The 19301-nt window shown below is 54.9% G+C and overlaps 1 protein-coding gene across 2 annotated transcripts in view; it reads right to left on the bottom strand.

Moving 5' to 3' along the window:
• The window catches only part of PCSK6 (proprotein convertase subtilisin/kexin type 6), a 37424-nt gene extending 19840 nt beyond the window's left edge, over positions 1-17584 (bottom strand). Inside the window, exons 1-7 of one of the 2 annotated variants that reach the window (XM_074916956.1) lie at positions 17360-17584; positions 10599-10703; positions 6103-6213; positions 5311-5454; positions 4647-4723; positions 3859-3947; positions 387-559 (exon numbers count right to left, since the gene is read on the bottom strand). In XM_074916956.1, coding sequence (XP_074773057.1) covers positions 387-559; positions 3859-3947; positions 4647-4723; positions 5311-5454; positions 6103-6213; positions 10599-10703; positions 17360-17584 — 924 coding nt within the window. Of the gene's footprint in view, positions 1-386; positions 560-3858; positions 3948-4646; positions 4724-5310; positions 5455-6102; positions 6373-10598; positions 10704-17359 lie in introns of those variants that run through there. The other variant, XM_074916957.1, reaches the window with a different exon arrangement.
• Between the last annotated feature and the right edge of the window lie 1717 nt (positions 17585-19301).

Genomic DNA, 19301 nt, shown 5'->3' on the forward strand with positions numbered 1-19301 from the left:
TCAACCTGGGGCCTGACTGCTCTGCCGGAGCTCTGCCTGGCGCCCGGCGCTGCCGGATGCTCCCGCTGGGGCCGGCCATGCCGAGGAGTCCCGCCGGGGCCACGCCATCGCCGGGCACCTCCCGCCGTCAACACCCTCAGCCGCAAAATCCACTGGAGCTCTTAGGGATGCCGGGGAAAACTAGGAAAAATTAGAGATGATTCGCTCCCCCCCCCCCATCCCCGCCCCAGCCCTAGCATTGGCATCGCCTCAGGGGGCTGAGCCGCCCGTCCCCGCGCAAGACCCCAGGCTGGTTGTGGCCCCGGCACGCGTTCCCCACGGGGCACGCGTTCCCCACAGGGCAGGAGGAGGAGGGCGAGTGTGTCTGGGTGCTGTGGGATCCACACCTTTTTAATGCCATGCTCAAAAGCCTGTTTGGCCAATAGACCAGGTCCATCAACTGTCTTCCCATCATCATCTGGCCCCCAGCTCGCGCTGTAAATGTCAATGTAATCGGGTCTGATGCCAAGCGACTTCGCTTCAACAACATCTGTTACATCGCCATCTAACATACGAATGCCTAAAAGCACAAAAACATCAGACATTAGGGCTTAATGGCTTGGATGAAAGTGCGAGGATTGCAATCAAAGGGCTTTGTTAACTGCACGGCTCAGGCGCGCCTGGAATAGCTTCAACCCATGGCCCCGCGCGCTAACGAGCCCGGCAGCGAGATGCTGGGGAGCTATTTTGGAAAGTTTGCTGTGTTGCAGCTTCATGACAAGTGATGGAGAGGGGGGGTTAAAATTCACTTCCCCTCCATCAGCGAGGATTGGGCAGTGGGAGTGGTACTGCACTTCCCGGCGGCAAAATCCCCCCGCTAAAAACCTGGGTTTCCCCCATTTTAATTAATTGGCTAAATTATTTCTCCACCTGGAGGATATCAGTGTTTCCTGAATACTCACGGCCCCCCAGCTTTCGGCACACTGGTGGGATGAAGCCTCTCCCCACAAGTGGGGACAACTGTGACCGTCCCCAAACCCTGTCACTGCCCAGCTGATGCCAGCGGTGCTCGAGGTGGGGAGAAGCCCCAGGATAAGCCCCAGGCTGTGGGCTGCATGGCCAAAATCAGAGTCAGGACCCTAACCCATGGTGGGATGACAGTGCTGCCTGGGATAACCTCACTCACTGTGGCAGGCACCGGCCACAGCAGTTTGCAGGCAGAGCCCATCAGCTCTCACTGGGAAAGCTGCACATCTCCAGAAAACTGCTGCAGTATGAGGGTTACAACCCCCATCACTCCCCTTCACCCTTTCCCTGCTGGATTGCCCCCTCTGCACAGAGGGCAGAGGGTGCCAGGCACCCCAAAGGGCTGCCCAGAAACAGCCTCTGCAGGAAAAGAGATGCTGGAAATTTCAGCACCATATTTTGCCAGCCAGGAAGAGTCTGATTTATAAAAATGCATTTCCCCTTCCACAAGTATTTTTTCTTTAAGCAAACAAATGCAGGCAGATGTCCTTACAGCTGCAGCTGTGCTCTGGACACCAGTCAACTCAAATATCTCTTTTTGACACTGTCCCCTACAAGCCAAAAATAAGCTTAGAAACATAAAATGAGGGAGCAGAGCAGCTCACAAAAACTTCCTCTCTTTGCTGTGTACGAAGGGGCAAGAAGCTGAGCCCGGTGTCTGAGTTGCACTTGGTTGCAGTGCCGCAAGCAAAACCAGCTGAGAGATGTTTTTTTGTGCTTGCTAAATGTTGGCATGTTCATCGATGAGCCCAAAGTCAGCCCAAAGTTAGCTCAAAGTCAACCCAAAGCCAACCTAAATTTAGCTTAAAGTCAGCCCAAAGTTGGCCCAAAGCAGCCCAAAGACAGCTCAAAGCTAACCCAGAGTCAGCCCAAAGCCAACTCAAAACCAGCCCAAAGCCAACTCAAAACCAGCCCAAAGCCAACTCAAAACCAGCCCAGAGAAAACCACTTACGATGTGGGAACCCCCTGGTTAAATAATGGGGGGCAGGAGGGAGTGGGGAAGGATGCTGCAAAATAAATGAGCTCTTTGCCACACAGGGAGCAATACCGGCCTCCAAAGTGGGTGTTTGAGGAGAGGGGAAAGGAGGAGGAGGAATGGCAGGAGCCCTTTTTGTTTCTTGAGAAGCAATGTATTTTGCCCAGAGCAAATGAAAAGCAACGCAAGAGCGCTGAAGAGCAGCTGGTAAAATTAGATGGTAGCTCTCAGAGTGTGACAAATAGGCTTCCCCAACAACTCATGCTCATTAATCGCTGCTTTATTTGCGTAATCCATCTAAAATCACTCTCACTGCAGCTATAGCGTATTTTCCTCCACAATCCCAAACTTGATATGGCTACAGACTTTATTTTTCCCCTTTGCCTGTTCACATTGTGGGAAGCCCACGGCCCCCCAGCCCTCTGCCAGGTGCCTTGTCTCACTCAACACCTCCCCAGCACACCCCCAAGGCAAGGCACTTGTTAAAGGAAGCAAATTAAAATGAGACCCATAGGTCGTTATAAAGTCAACAAGTAAACTCGTCTCCATGGCTTCTGCAGAGAAATGGGCTTGAAAAGGAACATGAAGGCAATGGCCTGATCCTGTAGGGTGCAAAACTGCCTTAAACCCTGTAGAGAGCTTTGCCTTGCTCTGCTGCTGCTTGGTGTGTGCTTGGAGATGGGTTTTTAGAGGCAAGAAGTCTCTAAGAAGCATGAAGCTACCCCACTTGCACCAGAGGATGGGAGGGGATGGAGGGAAGTGCCACAGCCTTTACAGCCCCTGCCACTCCCCCATTCACCCTCCCCAGGGTTATTTTTTCCCTTGGGGGATTTTTCCAACACAGAGAACTGCTGATGGTGCTTGGCCAGGAGCAAGACTCCCTGCAGACACAACCCTAATGAAAGCTGCTTCTTGCATGGCCAGGATGAACATGCTGAGAGAAGGAATTAAGCCCAGAATCCATCCATGGGTGGTTGACAGTGAGGTCTCCCAGCGTGGGGTGGTAGGAAGGGGTTGCAGCAAAAGCCCCTCTCCTCATCCAGCCCTGCCAGGGATGGGGCTAAAAACCCGGGTGAGGGCCTGGCTCCAGGTGGTTTGTCCCCTACATGATCTCACCAGCCATGCAGACGGGACACCACGCTCCCACCCTCCCCAACACCCCCATCTCCCCAGCAGCTGCTATACCAGACTGGGCTGGCCAGACCAGCCCCGGCTCAACCCAGGCTCCAAAACCAGCTAGGCTAATGCAAATGAGCTCTGTGATACTAATTACCATCAGGCTCCCATTTGGTGATAAAGATTCCTTTGCTTCCCGCGCACCATGTTATTTGAGGGACTGGGCAAAGATCCTCCCACCCCGCACAGCCCCAGCCCCCCATCTCCTTGGTGCTTTCCGCACAAGGATATTTTGTGGATCCGCCCAGGTCCCCCCCCAGGCAGCTCACCTGCAGATGTTAACCTCACAAGTGAGCAATTTCAGCTCTGAAGCTAAACCGGCGCCACCAACCATAGCAAATGCAGCCACCCCAAGAAGGTCAGACCCCTGAGAGCAGCTGTGAACTTCTTGGGATGAAACTACCGTATCTTCTATCCACACACATCCTCACGGTGAGGATGCAGCCCCAGCAGCATGCTTCCACCCCAAAATATATGAAGCAGGAGTCCCCTGCACCCCATGTCACCCACCCTCCTCCAGGCTCCCTCAGGGCTCCCTGCAGCCAGGGCACCAAGGAGAAGACTTTTTCCTGGCAATATCTGGGGGAACAGCACCCCACCACCCACTCACCCCGGGAGCCCAGCGGCATGACCAGGGTGGCTGCGGTCCCTCAGGGGGACAGCGAAGGGCAGGGGAGCCGCAGGCAGGCGCCAGCCTCACCTCCGATGCGCGCGTTGTAGGCGATGCCCACGATGCAGTATGAGTTGTTTGCCGCCGCCGCCACTTCCCCCGCGCAGCGAGTGCCATGCCTGCAAAGAGAACCCCCCGCCCTGTGAGCTGATGTCCTGTAGCAAAGGATCCCCCCCCAGCTACCCAGCACCCAGAAACTGGCCCTGAGGCTGGAGCGGTGGAAGAAAGTGCCCCAAGAGCTGGAGAGCTCTTATCCAAAACCCACAGCAAGGGCTGGGGGACACAGGAAACTAATGCAGAAAGCAATTTGCTGTTCGCATTTTTGCACCTAGGTGCAATTTGCTTGTTGCTTTTTGCACCATGATACAACTTGCCCTTTGCATTTAGTACCTAAATGTAATTTGCTCTTTGCATCTAGCACCTAGGTGCAATTTGATCTCTGCTTTTTGCACCTAAATGCAATTTGCTCTTTGCATACCCATTTCCTTTCCACAGGTGCCACCATGTGCCCATCTCTCCTTAACTGAAGCCCAGAAAGTACGTCCAAGTTTTGCCATCTAAACCACCCAGCTCGACTCACGTGGTTTAATCCCTGACCGCTGCAAGGAACTCCCCACCCTGTGCCTCTATTCGATGGCTTGATGCTTTGTTAGCAATTAGCGTGGTTGCCACAGGCTGGATTGGTATTAAATGCAATGATTCTGTGCAAAGCCCATAACACTGCATCCTCTGCACCCCAGGGGGGACACCCAGCCCCAGGGACCCCCACACACCCCAGCCACGCAGACACCGGCTCCACGGCAATTAGCACCACGTACTTATTCTCATTGCTGGCATCGTAGCGCGGAGTCGGGTCGTGGTCATTCCCGTTGACGTCGTAGCTTGCAAGAGGGTCCTGAAAACATATTGCCACCATTAGATTCGATTTACCAGCACAGTGTGGGACAAAGCTGCCTCGGCAGCGGCGCAGTCCTGCTTCAGCTGCAGCTGACACAGTGGCCGACAGAACCAAGCCGAGCAGAAAATGCCATTTTCCCCTTATTTTCTAATTATCTGCTCAGGATGTATAGTTCAAGACTACAGCCCTGCATGTTTCCCAGGGGAAACATCCCACTACCTCAGGGACAACTCCTTCGAACCCCAAATCCTGCTGGGTCCTCCCCCCTCCCCACTCTGGCCGTCAGGTTTGAGCTGGGGCTGAGCGGGTTCATGCAGGTTTTTGGCTCTGCCCTGGTGAGCTAGAGGGAGGTGGCCACTTCCCAGGCAGCTGCAGAAAGGGAGTTTCCCCCAAACTCTCTTGTCTAAAAACTTTGTTTCCTTCTTAAAAACATCCTGAGCATTTTAAAAAAATTCCTTTTCTTCTAATCTGCCAATGCACAGACTTAAACTGTGTTTCTACACTGAAATTCTTCATAAATCATAATTCACCATGAGGACCAGTCCCAGCCCGTCCATCCCCAGCCCATCCAGTCCCCAGCTCACGTAATTTTGCAGGAGGTCGGGGTGGTTCCTCTCTATGCCGTCATCGAGGATGGTGACCACCACGTTTTTGCCGGTGTAGCCCCTCTGCCAGGCTGCCAGGACATTCATCTCTGACCTGCAGCGACTGCTTTTATCACCGCAGTGCTACGAGGGGGAAACACAGCTGCAAAAGGGCTGCAACCCCATTTCAGCCCATCTAAGTGAGCAGCCAGGCTGGGAGCCCATTTAATCAAGCTGAAAATATATTTACATCCCACGCCCTGTCATATAACTCCTAGATTTGTTATAACTTTACTCCACTGATCAAAGCCATCCAGCAGCAGTTAATCCAGGCAATGCTCTCTCCCTATTATTCTTTTCCTCTTCCATTTCAAATACTGCGGGCTCTTCAGTTTTGAAGTGCTCATTTCCTTTCTGCGCTTAATTTTCAATGAATTTCCCTGTCAAATACAGATCAATGAGGCAGTCAGGAGAAAAAATGATATTGTAAATAGATGGTTGCAGCTTTTGGATGGGTAAAATGCATCAGTGCTGCAGCCATGCTGCTCCCAAGCCTTCGCTGCACAGACCATTAACAAGGGGCTGCTAATGATGGTGCAACACTTCAAACTAGACTCTCCCATGTACTAATTTACAATTTAAAAATCCTGCTGCCAAGCACATTTGCTGATATTGAGGTGTTTCATTACTGGCCGGGCTGAACAAAGACCGATGATGCATTTGATTAAAAATAAATTAACCCCACAGTAAGGCAGTAGGCTCCTTGTGGGGTGGTGGTGGGGAGATACCCACCAGGTACCACATGTTGGGCCACACCGGGTCGTTGAAGGGCAGGGCATGTGGCTCGCCTCGGACCTGCCTCTTCACCCGCCGCTTCACCTCCTGCTGCTGCAGCCAGTCCACCTGCAAGCAGAGCCGTGGGTCAGCATTGCCCGTAGGCACAAAGATTGGCATCACCCACTGAAATGGGATGAAGGATGCAGAAACAGTGCAACCACAGCCTGGACACATCCCAGCATCACCCCACACTCTGGCAAACCCCTATTTCCTCTGCCAGAGCTGCTGCGGAGATAGCAGCTCCGTTTGGGGGGAGAAAGGATGGATGGACAGACAGACAGGCGAGTTCAGCTCTTTGTGGTCTCTGAGCCAGGGACCAGATTCCTCTCCCGGTCCAGCAAAACACTTGAGCATAAATAACGTTGCCTCTAAACGCGTGCCTAAACCCCCCTGGCTTAGCGAAGCACTGAAGCACGCGCTGAAGTCTCGCTGGAGGCGAGCCACATATTTCTGTGTTTAGTCAAAGTGTTGGAGAAGACTCAGGTGCTTGGCTTAATTTTGGGGCTTATCCTTCCCTGCCGGCCAGAAGGCAGCAGCAGCAGCTCAGCCTTGAGACTTTATCACGTGGTTCCAGGGCTGCTCATCCTTCGAGCTCCTCTCCTCCTGATAAAATAATAAAATTGGGGGCTTTAACCAAGTGCAATACACATTTCCCAAAACTATGGAAAGACCGCACAGGGCCGTGGCAGGTCTCGGGGGACGTGGCTGGCTCCAGAGAGATGTTTTGGTACTGGCTGTGGGCAAGGTGGCCTCGGGGCCGACCTCTCTGACATTTGTTTGCTTTTCAGTGGGGCATGACACGCAAAGAGATCAAACGGGAAATGAACCAGAAAAGGCCGGGATTGGGAAACGAAATGCCAGTGTTTGCCCACACCACTGCAGCAGGAGCTGCCTAAGGTGTCAGTTTGGGAGCAGCCACATCCCGTCCCTGGGAAGCGTTTTCCCCCCCCAGACCCTATATTGCCCACAAAAGGGGCTCTCCTGCCTTCAGCATGGAGGTGAAACCCAGGTTTATTGAAAATAGGTTGTAAAAATAATTTATAGGCCAAATCTTTATGCGTGCTCATGCTGGGAGGAGAAGGAAGGCACCGGCTGACCAGCTGAGCGGGCTCTGCAGCACATCCCTCCTCACCAGACACTTTCTTCCCAATGGCTCAGGGTCTTTTGGGAACAGCAGAGCTGCTCATGGGGTTGTCTCTACTCTTGTGACTGAGTCTGTAACAAAAAGAATAAAAATCCAAAATGCAAGTTTTTGTTGGGCTCATTTATGTGAAACTGTCAGCTGAACCGAGTTCTTCTTGCATGGTTTATAGCTCCCTGACTTGGATGGAGGTGGATGGGGAGCTGTGCATATCAGAAACCTGACAGTTTCCAGCCTAGAGCTTTGTTTTTAAACATATATATTTTAAAGAAAAAAACTGTTGAAAGGAAAAAAATATATATTTCATAGAAAAATTGAGTTTCCACGCTGCCTTGGCCGACAACAGCATGCTGCTTTGCTTATACGAGGATGGATTTAAGCATTGGAAGCAAACATACAACTTAATGGTCTAGTTAATAAAAAAAAATACGTTAGAGGATATGGCCAGAATACGCAACTTTTCCCCTTAAAGCAGAATTCCTCGTCAGTGTTACCATGGGTCTCACTGCCCGAGCCACAGCTATCGCTCTTCCCTGCAGCTTTGCTGGATGCAGGAAGGATGGGAAGATGTGGGATTTCACGGGCTTTTGCCAGGAGCTGTGCTGCCTTGCAGGGACATCTTCACTTTAAACATGCTCCCGATCAACCCCAGCACTGCCAGCCCGGAGTCAATGGAGAACTCTTGTGTGGACACAGAGAAATCAGCAGTTTAACGGCATCGATTTCCAGGGGGGTTTGCTAAATCGATGTGGCTGGTGTGGGAAGACAACGGGCAAGCAGGAAGGAGCCTGGGGCATCCCTGTAATGCTCCCACAACTTGTGAAACTTGGATCGACTTCCATCACTCATCCAGGGTGGGGGAAAAGCTTCTCGGAAATTTAAAAAACAACAACAACAACAAATCTTTTTGCTACTAGAAAAGGCCGAACTGTTACAACACAGTCCTGAGCCTGGGGGGTCTCAGCTCCATCCCTGCAAATCCTAGTTAGCAATAATGAGGTGACCCTGAGTGGCACCAAATGACCCTGCAAGGAGACACACGTATCACCAGGCCAAACCCTTCACCCTGCTGGAAACTGAGGGGCAGGTTTGATTTCCCCCTTACTCTGAGATTTTCAGTGGGTGATGCCCGGATCCAGCCACCCGGGTAGCTCCACCAAGCACAACCACCAGCACAGGCGAAGATTCAACTCCCTTTGCAGCTCCAGAAAAGCAATAGCTTGACTTACTCCAGCGGATGTACAGGAATTAAAGCAGAGATCCAGGACAAACAAGATGGCTCCAGCATGTGTTTGCCATAAAACACAGAAGAAATAATTTCAGTAGGGTTGATTTTGCTATGCTGCGTGGCCAGAGACACAGGGACTGAGGCTGTGACATCCTCTGGTGAGGATTAAGAGACTGAAGCAGTGAGGCTGAAGGCTCAAACACTGCGAGGACCAACAGGAGCATCCCAGCGAGCAGAAGTTTATGGTGACAAGAGCTGTAAGTGGAGCCTGTGAGAGGGGTGGCACAGCATGGTGTGACCCCACTCTGCGTCCCAGTGCCCCTGCACGACTCTTACTCTCACCACCACGACCTGACCCCAAAATTGCTGAATTTGCTACATCTCTCCACCCTTTCCATCACCTGCCATGTTGCTTGACTTATATCAGGCCCAAACAGAGCAGTCACCAGCCGCAGGGATCTCCTGGGGCAAGAGGGGAACTCGGCAGCAGCATGGTCCCACGGGGACCAGGACACTGGTCTCCCTGTCCCCAGCCACCCACGTCCTGGGGATGGAGGGCTTGGCCATGGTCCTCTTGCCAGGACCTGGCCCCTTGTGCCACCAACCCCCAGGGCAGAGCAAACCCGAACTGGAAACAATAGCCCCTGGAAGGCAGGAACCACCCAACATCTGCAAATGATTGGATTGGATTTGCTGGTTCTTCGGGATTTCTGCAAGATTTGTTTCCATCTTCCCTATTCCAGCTAGTGTTTCCTTGTGCCTCGAGGTGATGTTTTCCTGCATTGTGCATGCTAAGCCGGTGCCATCCAAATGCCAAGACATTCCCAAAACGATTTGCAAATGTGCATGGGAGATGGGGAGAAACAGCACCTGCCAAGAGGTCTTGAACTCGGAGTGATAAGGAAGGATTAAGAGAACAGGAGCTAATTGCTGTAGCTTGCAGTCCATAGAGCAAGGTAAGGTAAATGTTAATAAGACTAAAAGTCAATTGATCTGGTTTGCATTACAACTAGACTCATTTAAATGGAGGTATTTCAACTGCAGAGCTGAATTCATCATTTGCTGGGATGCCTGTGCACCTCCCCAAGGGTGAACAGCTTTAATTAGAGTTCAGCACACTTCCAGGGGCACCAAAACTCCCCTTGCTGAGGTTTTCCCTGCCGGCAACACACTCAGAAATGGGCTACAGACCCTGTCCAAATATTTAACAACAAATCTCTCGGAAAGCCGGCTGGCTGGGGAGAGCAGGGTGGCTGTGTGGGTCTGGAGAGAGGCGGGTGGGATGTGTTGTGCTGAGTGGGCTGGAAATGTCTCAGGGAAGAGCATCCCAAGGGAGGCCGGGAGCACCCCAAGGGTGGCCAGGCACTGGTGCAAGCACTAGCAGCTCGCTGCAGCATGGGTTTTTCACTGCAATGGCTTTTTTCTGCATTTATTTCTCCCCAAAACTCAGACCCTCCCCACCCACACATTAACGCTTCTCCTGCTCTGCAGAAGGAGCATCTCGCAGGGTTCAGGCACCGGGTGGAGCTGAGGAAGCAGAAAAGCCGAAAGAGAGCTGCAGCTCTTCCCCACCACCACAAGCCCAGCTCACCCAGGCCCTGCCTGTCGCTCCTTGCCTTCGCCCCCCGCCTCCCCATTACTTTCCTCAGTTCAGCTGTGCTGAAAATCCCTTTGGATGCTTGCTCTAGGAAAAGGCAATGCAGAGCTATTGCCAAGGATTTCACACATAGCAACCATTGAGGCAGCAAGTGTTGTGGCAACTGGATCAACACCCTGAGCATGCAACAGCCTTTCTATCCTGGAAAGACTTTTTCCCCCCTTTTTTTTTCCTTACAACTTTCAGGCAGATGTTAGCATTTAGTCACTTCTAAGTATTTTTCACCACCGATCGACGTACCCATGTCCAGTGAGTCACCCCGTGCATGCACAGGGCTGCGGTTCAAAGATAACATGTCGTCGCAAGATGCTTGGGCTCACACTATAACGCAGATAAAGCTAAGAGGCTTCTCTGGGGAAAGCGGGGACCCCTATCCCACCAGCCCCCACGGAGGCTGGGGGACCCCAGGCTGCCTGGCCCCATACCTTGGGGTCCATGCGGAGGAAGTTGTGCGGGCCCCGGCTGCTCAGCGTCGAGCGCTTAAACGTCCTGCTGTGGTGAAAGTGGTAGTAGTTTTCCAAGCTCCCGATCTGCAAAAAAGAGAGGGGTTTGTTGTTTTTTTTTTTAAATTAAGTTTTCCCATGGTTGCTCCCCATTTTAGTGCTGGCAGCATCCCTTCATGCATCGGTGCAGCTGTGCCTGGCACCACAAACCCCTTCAAGGAGGAGATGCAGGATGCTGGCACTAATCCCAGTGTCACCGCCATGGCAAACAGTGCTGGTGGCCAGATGCTGCACTGCCACAACAGAGCCTGGAAAATATTTTTATGAATTTTCACCCATTAAATGCATCTTTTCAAACTGTCTTCCATCAGCTCCCAAGCAGAAATGATGAGCTAAAAATGAGCTCAGCAGCTGCGATGGAGCCGGGGGAGCTGTGTCTCATCGTGCGGCCTTTCCCCACCCGACGCTCCGGCTTCGCCCTCACAGCAAGAACAGCCCCATAAGAAGAGGTGAACCCGATCCCTGCTAGCCCTGGGATGCTCCTGGGAACCACGGGATATAAATGTTTAGCCTGGAGTCAGCAACAGCAGCAGCAGGAGTCAAAAAAATATCTCCAAGCAAACCAACCATTCGTCCCAAGGGTTGTATAACACATGCCCCAGCCTAGAGTCCCTCCCCAGCAGTAAGTGCAGCCTGGGAGCCCCACCAGCTCCTTCAGCTTGGAGAAACCCCACACTCCCCTTTTACAAGTTTTTGCCCTTTTTTCCTTTGCATGGAGCTGAAACATCTTGCATTTGTGGGAAAACACTGTGCCAGCCACACCATCCTGCCAAGCCCCAGGGTGGCTGCACTGCCTCCAGCCCTCTCATCCCGGAGACACCACAGCTCCTCTTTTTCCATCCCAAAAGCATGGATAAAGTCCCGGGGCTATGCAACGAGCCCGGTGATCTCAGCCAGGCACCATGTGATGAGCATCCCACAGGGATTCAAAGCCATAGGAATGGGAATGACCCAAGAGCTGCACTCACTGGCATGCAGCTCCCAGGTCACACAACTTCAGTACAAATTTAGACTCCGCTGTAAATTCCCTTTTCCCTGCAGTTGGTTTTTATCCCCCCAAAAAACCTGTCCCATGGCCAGGAGCTGGATGCTGCAGGGACCCAGCAGCAGTCCCTGTGCCTGGCTCACAGGATCAGGGTGAGCCACGCTACGAGCCCCCATCTGCAACCCATGAGCCAGGGTGATGTCCCTGAGACCACGTGTGATCCAGGGACCAGGATGACATCCCTGAGGCCAGCCCAGGATTGGCTCCAACAGGACAGCGGGGAGCAAACAGGTTTGTCTGGACCAGATGCTGAAGCAGATGATGACAACTACTTGCATCTTTATTCACACTTAATACCTTGAGATGTGCCAGTGCCTCTTACGAGCATTAAATATTTAATTAGTTTTGCTCTGTCTTTTATGCCAGAATGTCATTGCACTGACTTTACTGCTGTTAGTGTGATTTCTGTTATTTGTTTCCACTCAAGTTCATTTAAACCCTCCCTCCCACCCCCTACCACTTTTTTCTTTGCATGAGAGCATAGCTGGGCATTTTCTTTAACATCTACAGGCAGAGCAGTTTCTCATTGCAATCTGCATTTGGCTTTAGGAATAAAATTGGCATTTATTCCTCAAATCCACTTGTACTTAGGATATGGAAAGAGGATGCTCCAACCATCCGGTATTTTAGGGAAACCTTGCGTGAGGCCACCCTGCCTCTTGTTCACTGTCTGGAAATCCTGATCCCACAGACTGGGCAGGTCAGCTCTGCATCCATTGGCTCAGCCTGCAGTTTCAGGTTTATAATATTCAGTTTATTCTCATCTCCAGTCCCTCTGGCACTCCTCGTAACAGGATCATGCTCTATAAACAAGCATCAGCTGAAGAAGTGCTTCTGTTCCCAACCAGAGCAGGCACAGGGCTTTTCAGAAATAAATGTGAAAGTACCACACAATGAAAAAGGATGGGTAGGGAGATGACCCCATCCCAGGCTCTGGGGATAAGTGGCCAGAGTGGCAGGAAAACCACTCTGTACCCCCGGTTCTTTATCCTCCTGGAATTTATGGAAGGAAAAAAAAAAAAAGGAAAACCATCTCATGTTGGGGCTAACTTGAAAGCCAGCTCCACTCTGAGCAGAGGTTGGACCCAGTGACCTCCAGAGGCCCCCTTCCACCTAAGCCATTCTAAGGAGAAAAATTTTTAAGTGCCATTTTTTTTAAATGGAAAAGTATTTGTTCTCTTCCTTGATGTTGGTCAGCTAGTGTGGGCTCTGCAGTGCAACCAAAACCAAAAGAGTTGGGTTTTCTCCTGCGTACAGCACCAGCAAGGCCACAGCCCCACGGCCACAGCGACGGCAACACTGGAAAACCCAGCGGAACACCCAAGAGGCACGCAGCAGGACTTTACCAAGGGCTGATCCTTCCTGGCTACATCGACAAGGAATCGTGCCCATCAGCTCCTGACCAGCCAGAAGACAGCTGCCCACGCTGAAAGGTCCCAGCTCCGCCACAGAGGAGGTAGTCCAGGTTGCCACCAACTGTGGTTACAAAGCCCACCCACCCGAAGCCCAGGAGACCACACCGAGCAGTTCCAGACACACTCCTTCCCTCCCCAGCGTGGTTACAACTATCAACCTTGACTTTTTAGACATCTAATTTATGCCAAGAACGTGCAGGGGAGATCGACCCCACAAGGGTTGATTTTAATTTTACCAATTGATTCGCAGTTTGGGTCTGAAGTTTCAGAGGGAACGTGAGATATTTTGAGGCAACTTAAATTTGTACCTCAACAAAAATGAGATGGTTTTCTTCCCCGCTGTTAATCGAGGCAGAGGAAGCCCTGGCTGGTGCTGCCCAGCTCAGCTGGGCTGCAGGTGGAGCAAACCAGAAGCAACATGAACACATTTTGCACCCTGCAATGCCACCGGCACTATGCCGAGGGTATCAGTGGCTCTGCTTTAAAAAAAAAACAACAAACAAACACAAAAAACCCACACACTTGCCAATGTCATCCAACCAAATGGTAAAGAGTTTGAAGCTGAAGGATCTACTCCTGGCCCCTATGGGATCCAGGCAGTCAGAGAGATGTGAAGATGCGTGGCAGAAGGATGAGAAGCAAGAAGTTGTAAGGGAAGAAATCCTAACTGGGTATAAAAAGAGTAATTTTTTGTGTAGGGTGATGACTCATGGGCCTGGGATCTCTATCCTTGGAGAGTTTTGAATCTCACCCAGCTGAGGCTCTTCACAGCCTAATTTAGCCTCAAAGTTAATTGGGGGGTTGGACCAGAGACCTCCAGAGTTCCCTGCCAACAGGAATTACTCTACAAATATGGTCCTTAACAGCATTAAAAAAGAGGTATAGTTGCAAGGGGTTTGGCCACATCCTGATCTCCTTTCACATTCCCCTTTTCCCCTTCTTCCCCAAATCCTGGTGTCACCTGCAAGCCCCCCACAAGTTGCCACTGGGGCAGGGAGAAGCACCCAGGAGATGCTCCTGCAGCAGCACCCGGCTCTCCCAAGGCACTGCCAGGCAGAGACGAGCCCAGTGCCTGCCCTGCTTCATTAATAGCCATTAGTATTTCGAGCAGGTTCGAGGTCACTTGTAGCTAATGAGACATGGCAAAGAAGAGCTTTTTGGGAGCTGGACACCACTGAGGGCAGACTAGAGGCAGTCAGGGCACTGCTGAGCCTGTTTCTTCCCTCCCTCCCCATCACAGCAAAGTCCTCCAGCATCTTGCCCAAACCAGCCCATATCTGCGAAATAGCTGCATTGGCACTGGTGTGCTCCAGGAGGACAGATCCACGTGGGGAGGCCATGCTTGCTCCTCTCCTGGGGACACCACCCATCCCCACTGGGGACACGGAGAGGACTCCAGCTGCTGAGCTCCTGCCATCAGGAATGTCATTCTGGGATGGTCACAGCCAGATTCAGCCCTGTAAGGACTGAGCCTAGGGCTGTGAGGACACCATTGCTCCAGCATCCCCCAGATGACAGGAATCTAAAAAAGCTCCAATTCCAGCCCAAAATTAATCTTGTCCACCTCCTGCACTGCAGGTGTGACCACTAAGGACCGCAAGCCCTCCAAAAACTTACAGCGTTGGACACTGCATAAGGAAAAATTCTTATCAATCCTGTTACTGGGATAGGAATAGGCTCATCACCACCCCCGGGAGAGCGGCAGAGGCACTACTGGGGCACCGGCACCGCACAGCCCTCGCAGCGCCCTCAGCCAGAGCCTGTCCTGGCTCGCCCCGGCACAGCGCCATGAACAAAGACCCGAACAAAGAGGGGAGGAATGAGCAGGCGTTTGGGGGTGTAAAAGCTTTTCCTTTTGTTTAGTTGTTTGCTCCACTTAAATGGAAGTTGATGCAAATCGTTTCCCAAGGGAAATGTCACTCTGCCATGACCCAGAAGGGTTTAAGGGTGTTTTGTGCACAGGTTGGGCACGGGCACAGCTGGGGCACGGGGCAGACACCTGTGTGTGCAAAGCCCAGCGATGCCCTTCCCAGCCAGCAGCATGCCAGGAGACTCTGAGGTTGCATCTCGGAGGAAAAGAGGTTACCAGCCACCAACGCAGGGCTGGCCGAGCCTTCCCGGCACCCAGCTGGGTCACTCCATGACAGTCAGCCCTCCTCCTCCTCCCTTGCCATGCTGGACTCCACTACCTGCCTCCACCTGATCATCTCCCCAGGGCAGGGTGATGTGCCCTCGCAGGCTTTTCCGGCAGGTTTTATGCAGGATCAGGCCCCCCGGGAGGGCACATCTCAGCGGGGACAGTGCCATCCCCAGCAGCTCCACAAGCAGAGGATGCAGCAGGGGAAGCTGGGGACACCCAGGCCCCGGCACACCATGAACCCCAAGCACAACTCAACGAACATCACCCACGAGCACACACACACAGGGAAAGCGGTTCCTCAGGGTTTGGCTGTGGATGAGCTCCCGTGGGAAAAGCCTGAGGGGCTCGGAGGAACGGGAGAGCTGAAGGCAGGGCGTTGTGAGCAGCTGGGGAAGCCCCAACGGTGCATGAGCTCCCAGCATCCGCGGGAAAGGCGGGAGCCAGGAACACCCTGATGCAACCACAGAAATATTTCCCCTGTTCTCCAGCCTGCGCCCGGCTGCCCCGGGAAAGGGCTTGGGGGGAAGGGATGGATGCTTTGGGGGGGCCATGTTGTGCCCATGGGCCAAATGCCTCAGCGTCGTGGAGGTGAGCTCGGGAAAGCCGGGATGCTGGTGGGGAAGCAGATGCTCCACAGGGAAGGGAGCAAAAGCCCGAACCAGGAGCTGACGTTAGGCTGATGCAAATCGGGAGAGTGGGAAGCTCGATCAAGATATTCTCTGGCTGAACAGGGACAAACACCGAAAAGCCCTTTGGGTTGCACAACTCTGTTCACCCAGCCCCGTGAGAGAGGCATGGGAATAATATAAGTGATTTTCCCCTTGGTGGGACGAAAGCCGAGCACGGCAGGTAGGAGACAGAGGGTGGGACGTGGGGGGTTATCCCCCACGGGAGGTCACGGACACCGGTGCAGGAGACAGTGCCCCCGATTCAGCCTCCCCCCTCCGCGACGATTTGTTTATGCAGCACCCCGTGACTTTAATTATACTTAAAAGCAGGGTTGGGATATAAAGGAAGGTTATAATTTATAGTCCAGGAGGTACCTTGGGCAGGAAGACAACCTGAAGTGCCACCCAGCCAGAAAAGCGCTGAGCAGCCGGGCGGCACGGGAGGCGATAGACTCCGGAGGAAACTCCGAGGACACCAGCCCACATTTGGATTTACAGAGAGGATGAAGAAATTGAGAGGAAAAAGAGCTGCCGTGCTGAAAGTCGCCTTTAAGCCATTCGTGTGCTGCGGGGGGATTGAAAGCAAAAGTTCTTCGTGTTCCCAAAATCTCCGATAAACCCCGGCCAGTGAGTCCCAAGTTCGTTAAATCCATAAATGTAACTTTCCGGGATGGAAGGAACTTGTGCAACGCCCCGGTCGGTGTGGGAGCGGGGTGCGCGGGGTGAGGACACCCCGAGGAGACCGGGAGGGAACGGCGCCGGGGCTGCCCGGCCGCCCCCCCCGGGCCAAAGCGCTCCGCCAGCATCGCTGCATCATCCTCATCCCGACCGCTGCGGGGGGCTGGGGGGGCCCATCGCCCGGTCCTGGGAACCCCGGCATCACCCCGCTCCCGGGAGACCCGGCACCTCCGCGGGACCCCCCCCGCAGCCTCCCGAAGCCGGGACCCACAGTGCGAGACCCCCGGCAGTTCCCCGGTGCTGAGACTCACGGTGCAAGACCCCCGGGCAGCTCCCCGCTCCCGGGATCCCCCACAGGCTCCCGCTGCCGGCACCCCCGGCAGCTCACCGGGACGCCCCCTGGCAGCTTCCCGGTGCCGAGACTCACAGTGAGAGTCCCCCGGCAGCTCCCCGTTGTCGGAACCCCCCCAGCACCTCCCCGGGACTCCGGGCGCCTCTCCGATTCCGGCACACCCCCCCCCCCCCCGGCAGCTCCCCGGGACCCCCGGCGCCTCTCCGTTCCCGGGACACCCCCTCAACCCCCCGCCGCAGACTCCCGGTTCAAGTCTCCCTGCAGGGACCCCCGACAGCTCCCCGGACCCTCGACAGCTCCGAGACCGTGGTGCAAGCCCCCCCTCTCCTTACAACCCCCACTCCCGGTCCCCCCACACCTGCCCCCACCCCCGCTTCCCCCTTACCTGCCCCAGGCTGATGTACCCGTAGGCAGCGGCGAGGCGGGCGGCCTCGGCGGGCCCCCCCCGTACCCGCACGGCCCAGTGGTTGGTATAGACGGTGCGGGAGGGCTCGGCGGCGGCCCCCCGCCCGCCCAGCGCCAGCGGCAGCGCCAGGACCAGCAGGCAGAGGCGGGCGGGGGGCGGCGGGGCGGCCGCGCTCCCCGGGCCGGGGCCGGCTGCGGCGGGCATGGTGCGCTCCGCGGTGCCGAGCTGGGCGGAGCGGGGAGCTGCGCCTTTTAAAGCGGCCCCGGAGCCCGGCGGGGGCGGGGGGATGCTCCGAGAGGGGGGGTGGATGGTGGGGGGGTGGGGGTGTAGTGGGGGAGGGCCCGGCCGTGCGGTAGCGCCGGGAAAACGGGCGTCCTGGGGACGGGGTGACTGCCGGGCACACGCACTCCCCCTGCCCCCCCTGCCCGCCGCTGGCACCCCCCTGCGACTCCTCCAACCCCCTCAGACTCCCTGAGACCCCTCCAGCCCCCTCCTGCGTGCCCAGGACTGTCCCCCGGAAACCCCCCCTGCACACCTCCGCAGCCCCCCCTGCGTGCAGCCCCCCCCTGCGTGCAGCTCCCCGGACAACACCCTGCACGTCCCTGGACAACCTCCTGCGTCCCCCTGCAGCCCCCCCCGGCATGTCTCCAGACAACCCCCTGTACCCCCCTGCATCCCCCTGCAGGTCCCAGTGCCGATCCCCAGACACCCCCCCTGCATGTCCCCGGGCTGCCCTCCGGGTTTCCCCCTGCACCCCCCTGCATTGTCTTTTCTGCCCGCACATCTCCCCTGCACCTCCCAAAGCAGCTCCTCATGTATCCTCCCAGCTCTGCCTCACTCCAGTAGTCCCCTGACCCGCCCCCCCCTACCGGACAGATCTCCCCACATCCCCCCTACATCACTTCAGCCAACCCCTCGTGCATCCCCCAGCTCCACTCCCTGCATAGCCCTGTGCACCCCGCGGGCAGCCAACCTGAACCCCCCTACCACTGCAACCCCTCTGGCACTGACCCCTCGGCATCCTGCCTGCATCCCTCTGCCTTTCCCCCTACATCCCCCCAGGCATCTCCCCATCCCTCTGCACTACTCCCACCAGCATCTCCCACCTGCATCCCTCCAGCACTGCCCCCCATATCCCCTGGGCATCTCCCCTGTACCCCCCCCTCCCAACTGGTCTCACACCCTGGGCATCCCCCTGCACCCCTGGGCCAATGACAGCCACATCCCCTGGGGCTCAGAGGAGAAGGGCCAGGACTCTTGGGGTGAAACCTGGCCACGGTGGGCACGAGGGGGGCACCATGGGGAGCCGTGGGCATGGGCAGAAGAGCTGGAGCACTGTCTTTGCCTCCCACAGATGCCACTGGGAGGATGGCAGAAAGCTCGTGGGATATTAGAAAACAGGCTTTGTTAGGGAGAAGGCGGCGGTGGATACAAAGGACAGGCTCAAGAGTGGGTCAATGATGCTCTGTTCCACAGCCCTCCCTGCCAGCACAGGCAGAGGCCGGCAGAAAGCTGACAACGGCCCAGAACGAAGCAGTGTTTAACTCACATCACATCAGAGCTTCACTTGCATCACATCAGAGCTTCAGAAATGCCCCTGTGCAGCCCCCGGGGCTTGCAGGGCCCCAGCGATGAGGCGATGAGCCTTGCCAGGCGCTGCAGCTGCAACCACAGGCTCGGGCTGGGACGGCCTCGGGGTGGCTGTGATTCCTGGAGTGGGTGTCATCTATTTTCCAGGCCCTGAAGAGATTTGAAGGGTATTTGGGGCACAAGCCCCAACCACCAACTAAAACTCTTACAAGATGCCCTTGCAGCTGCCCCCAGCCCTGTCTGTCTGAAGGCAAACACCTTCCCAAGCCCCAAACAGCTTTGCAAAACCCACCTAGGTGCAGCCCCCGGGTGAGGGGGCATCTGTAAAGCG

The sequence above is a fragment of the Athene noctua genome, chromosome 13 (assembly GCF_965140245.1).
Source record: "Athene noctua chromosome 13, bAthNoc1.hap1.1, whole genome shotgun sequence".
Taxonomy (NCBI): domain Eukaryota; kingdom Metazoa; phylum Chordata; class Aves; order Strigiformes; family Strigidae; genus Athene; species Athene noctua.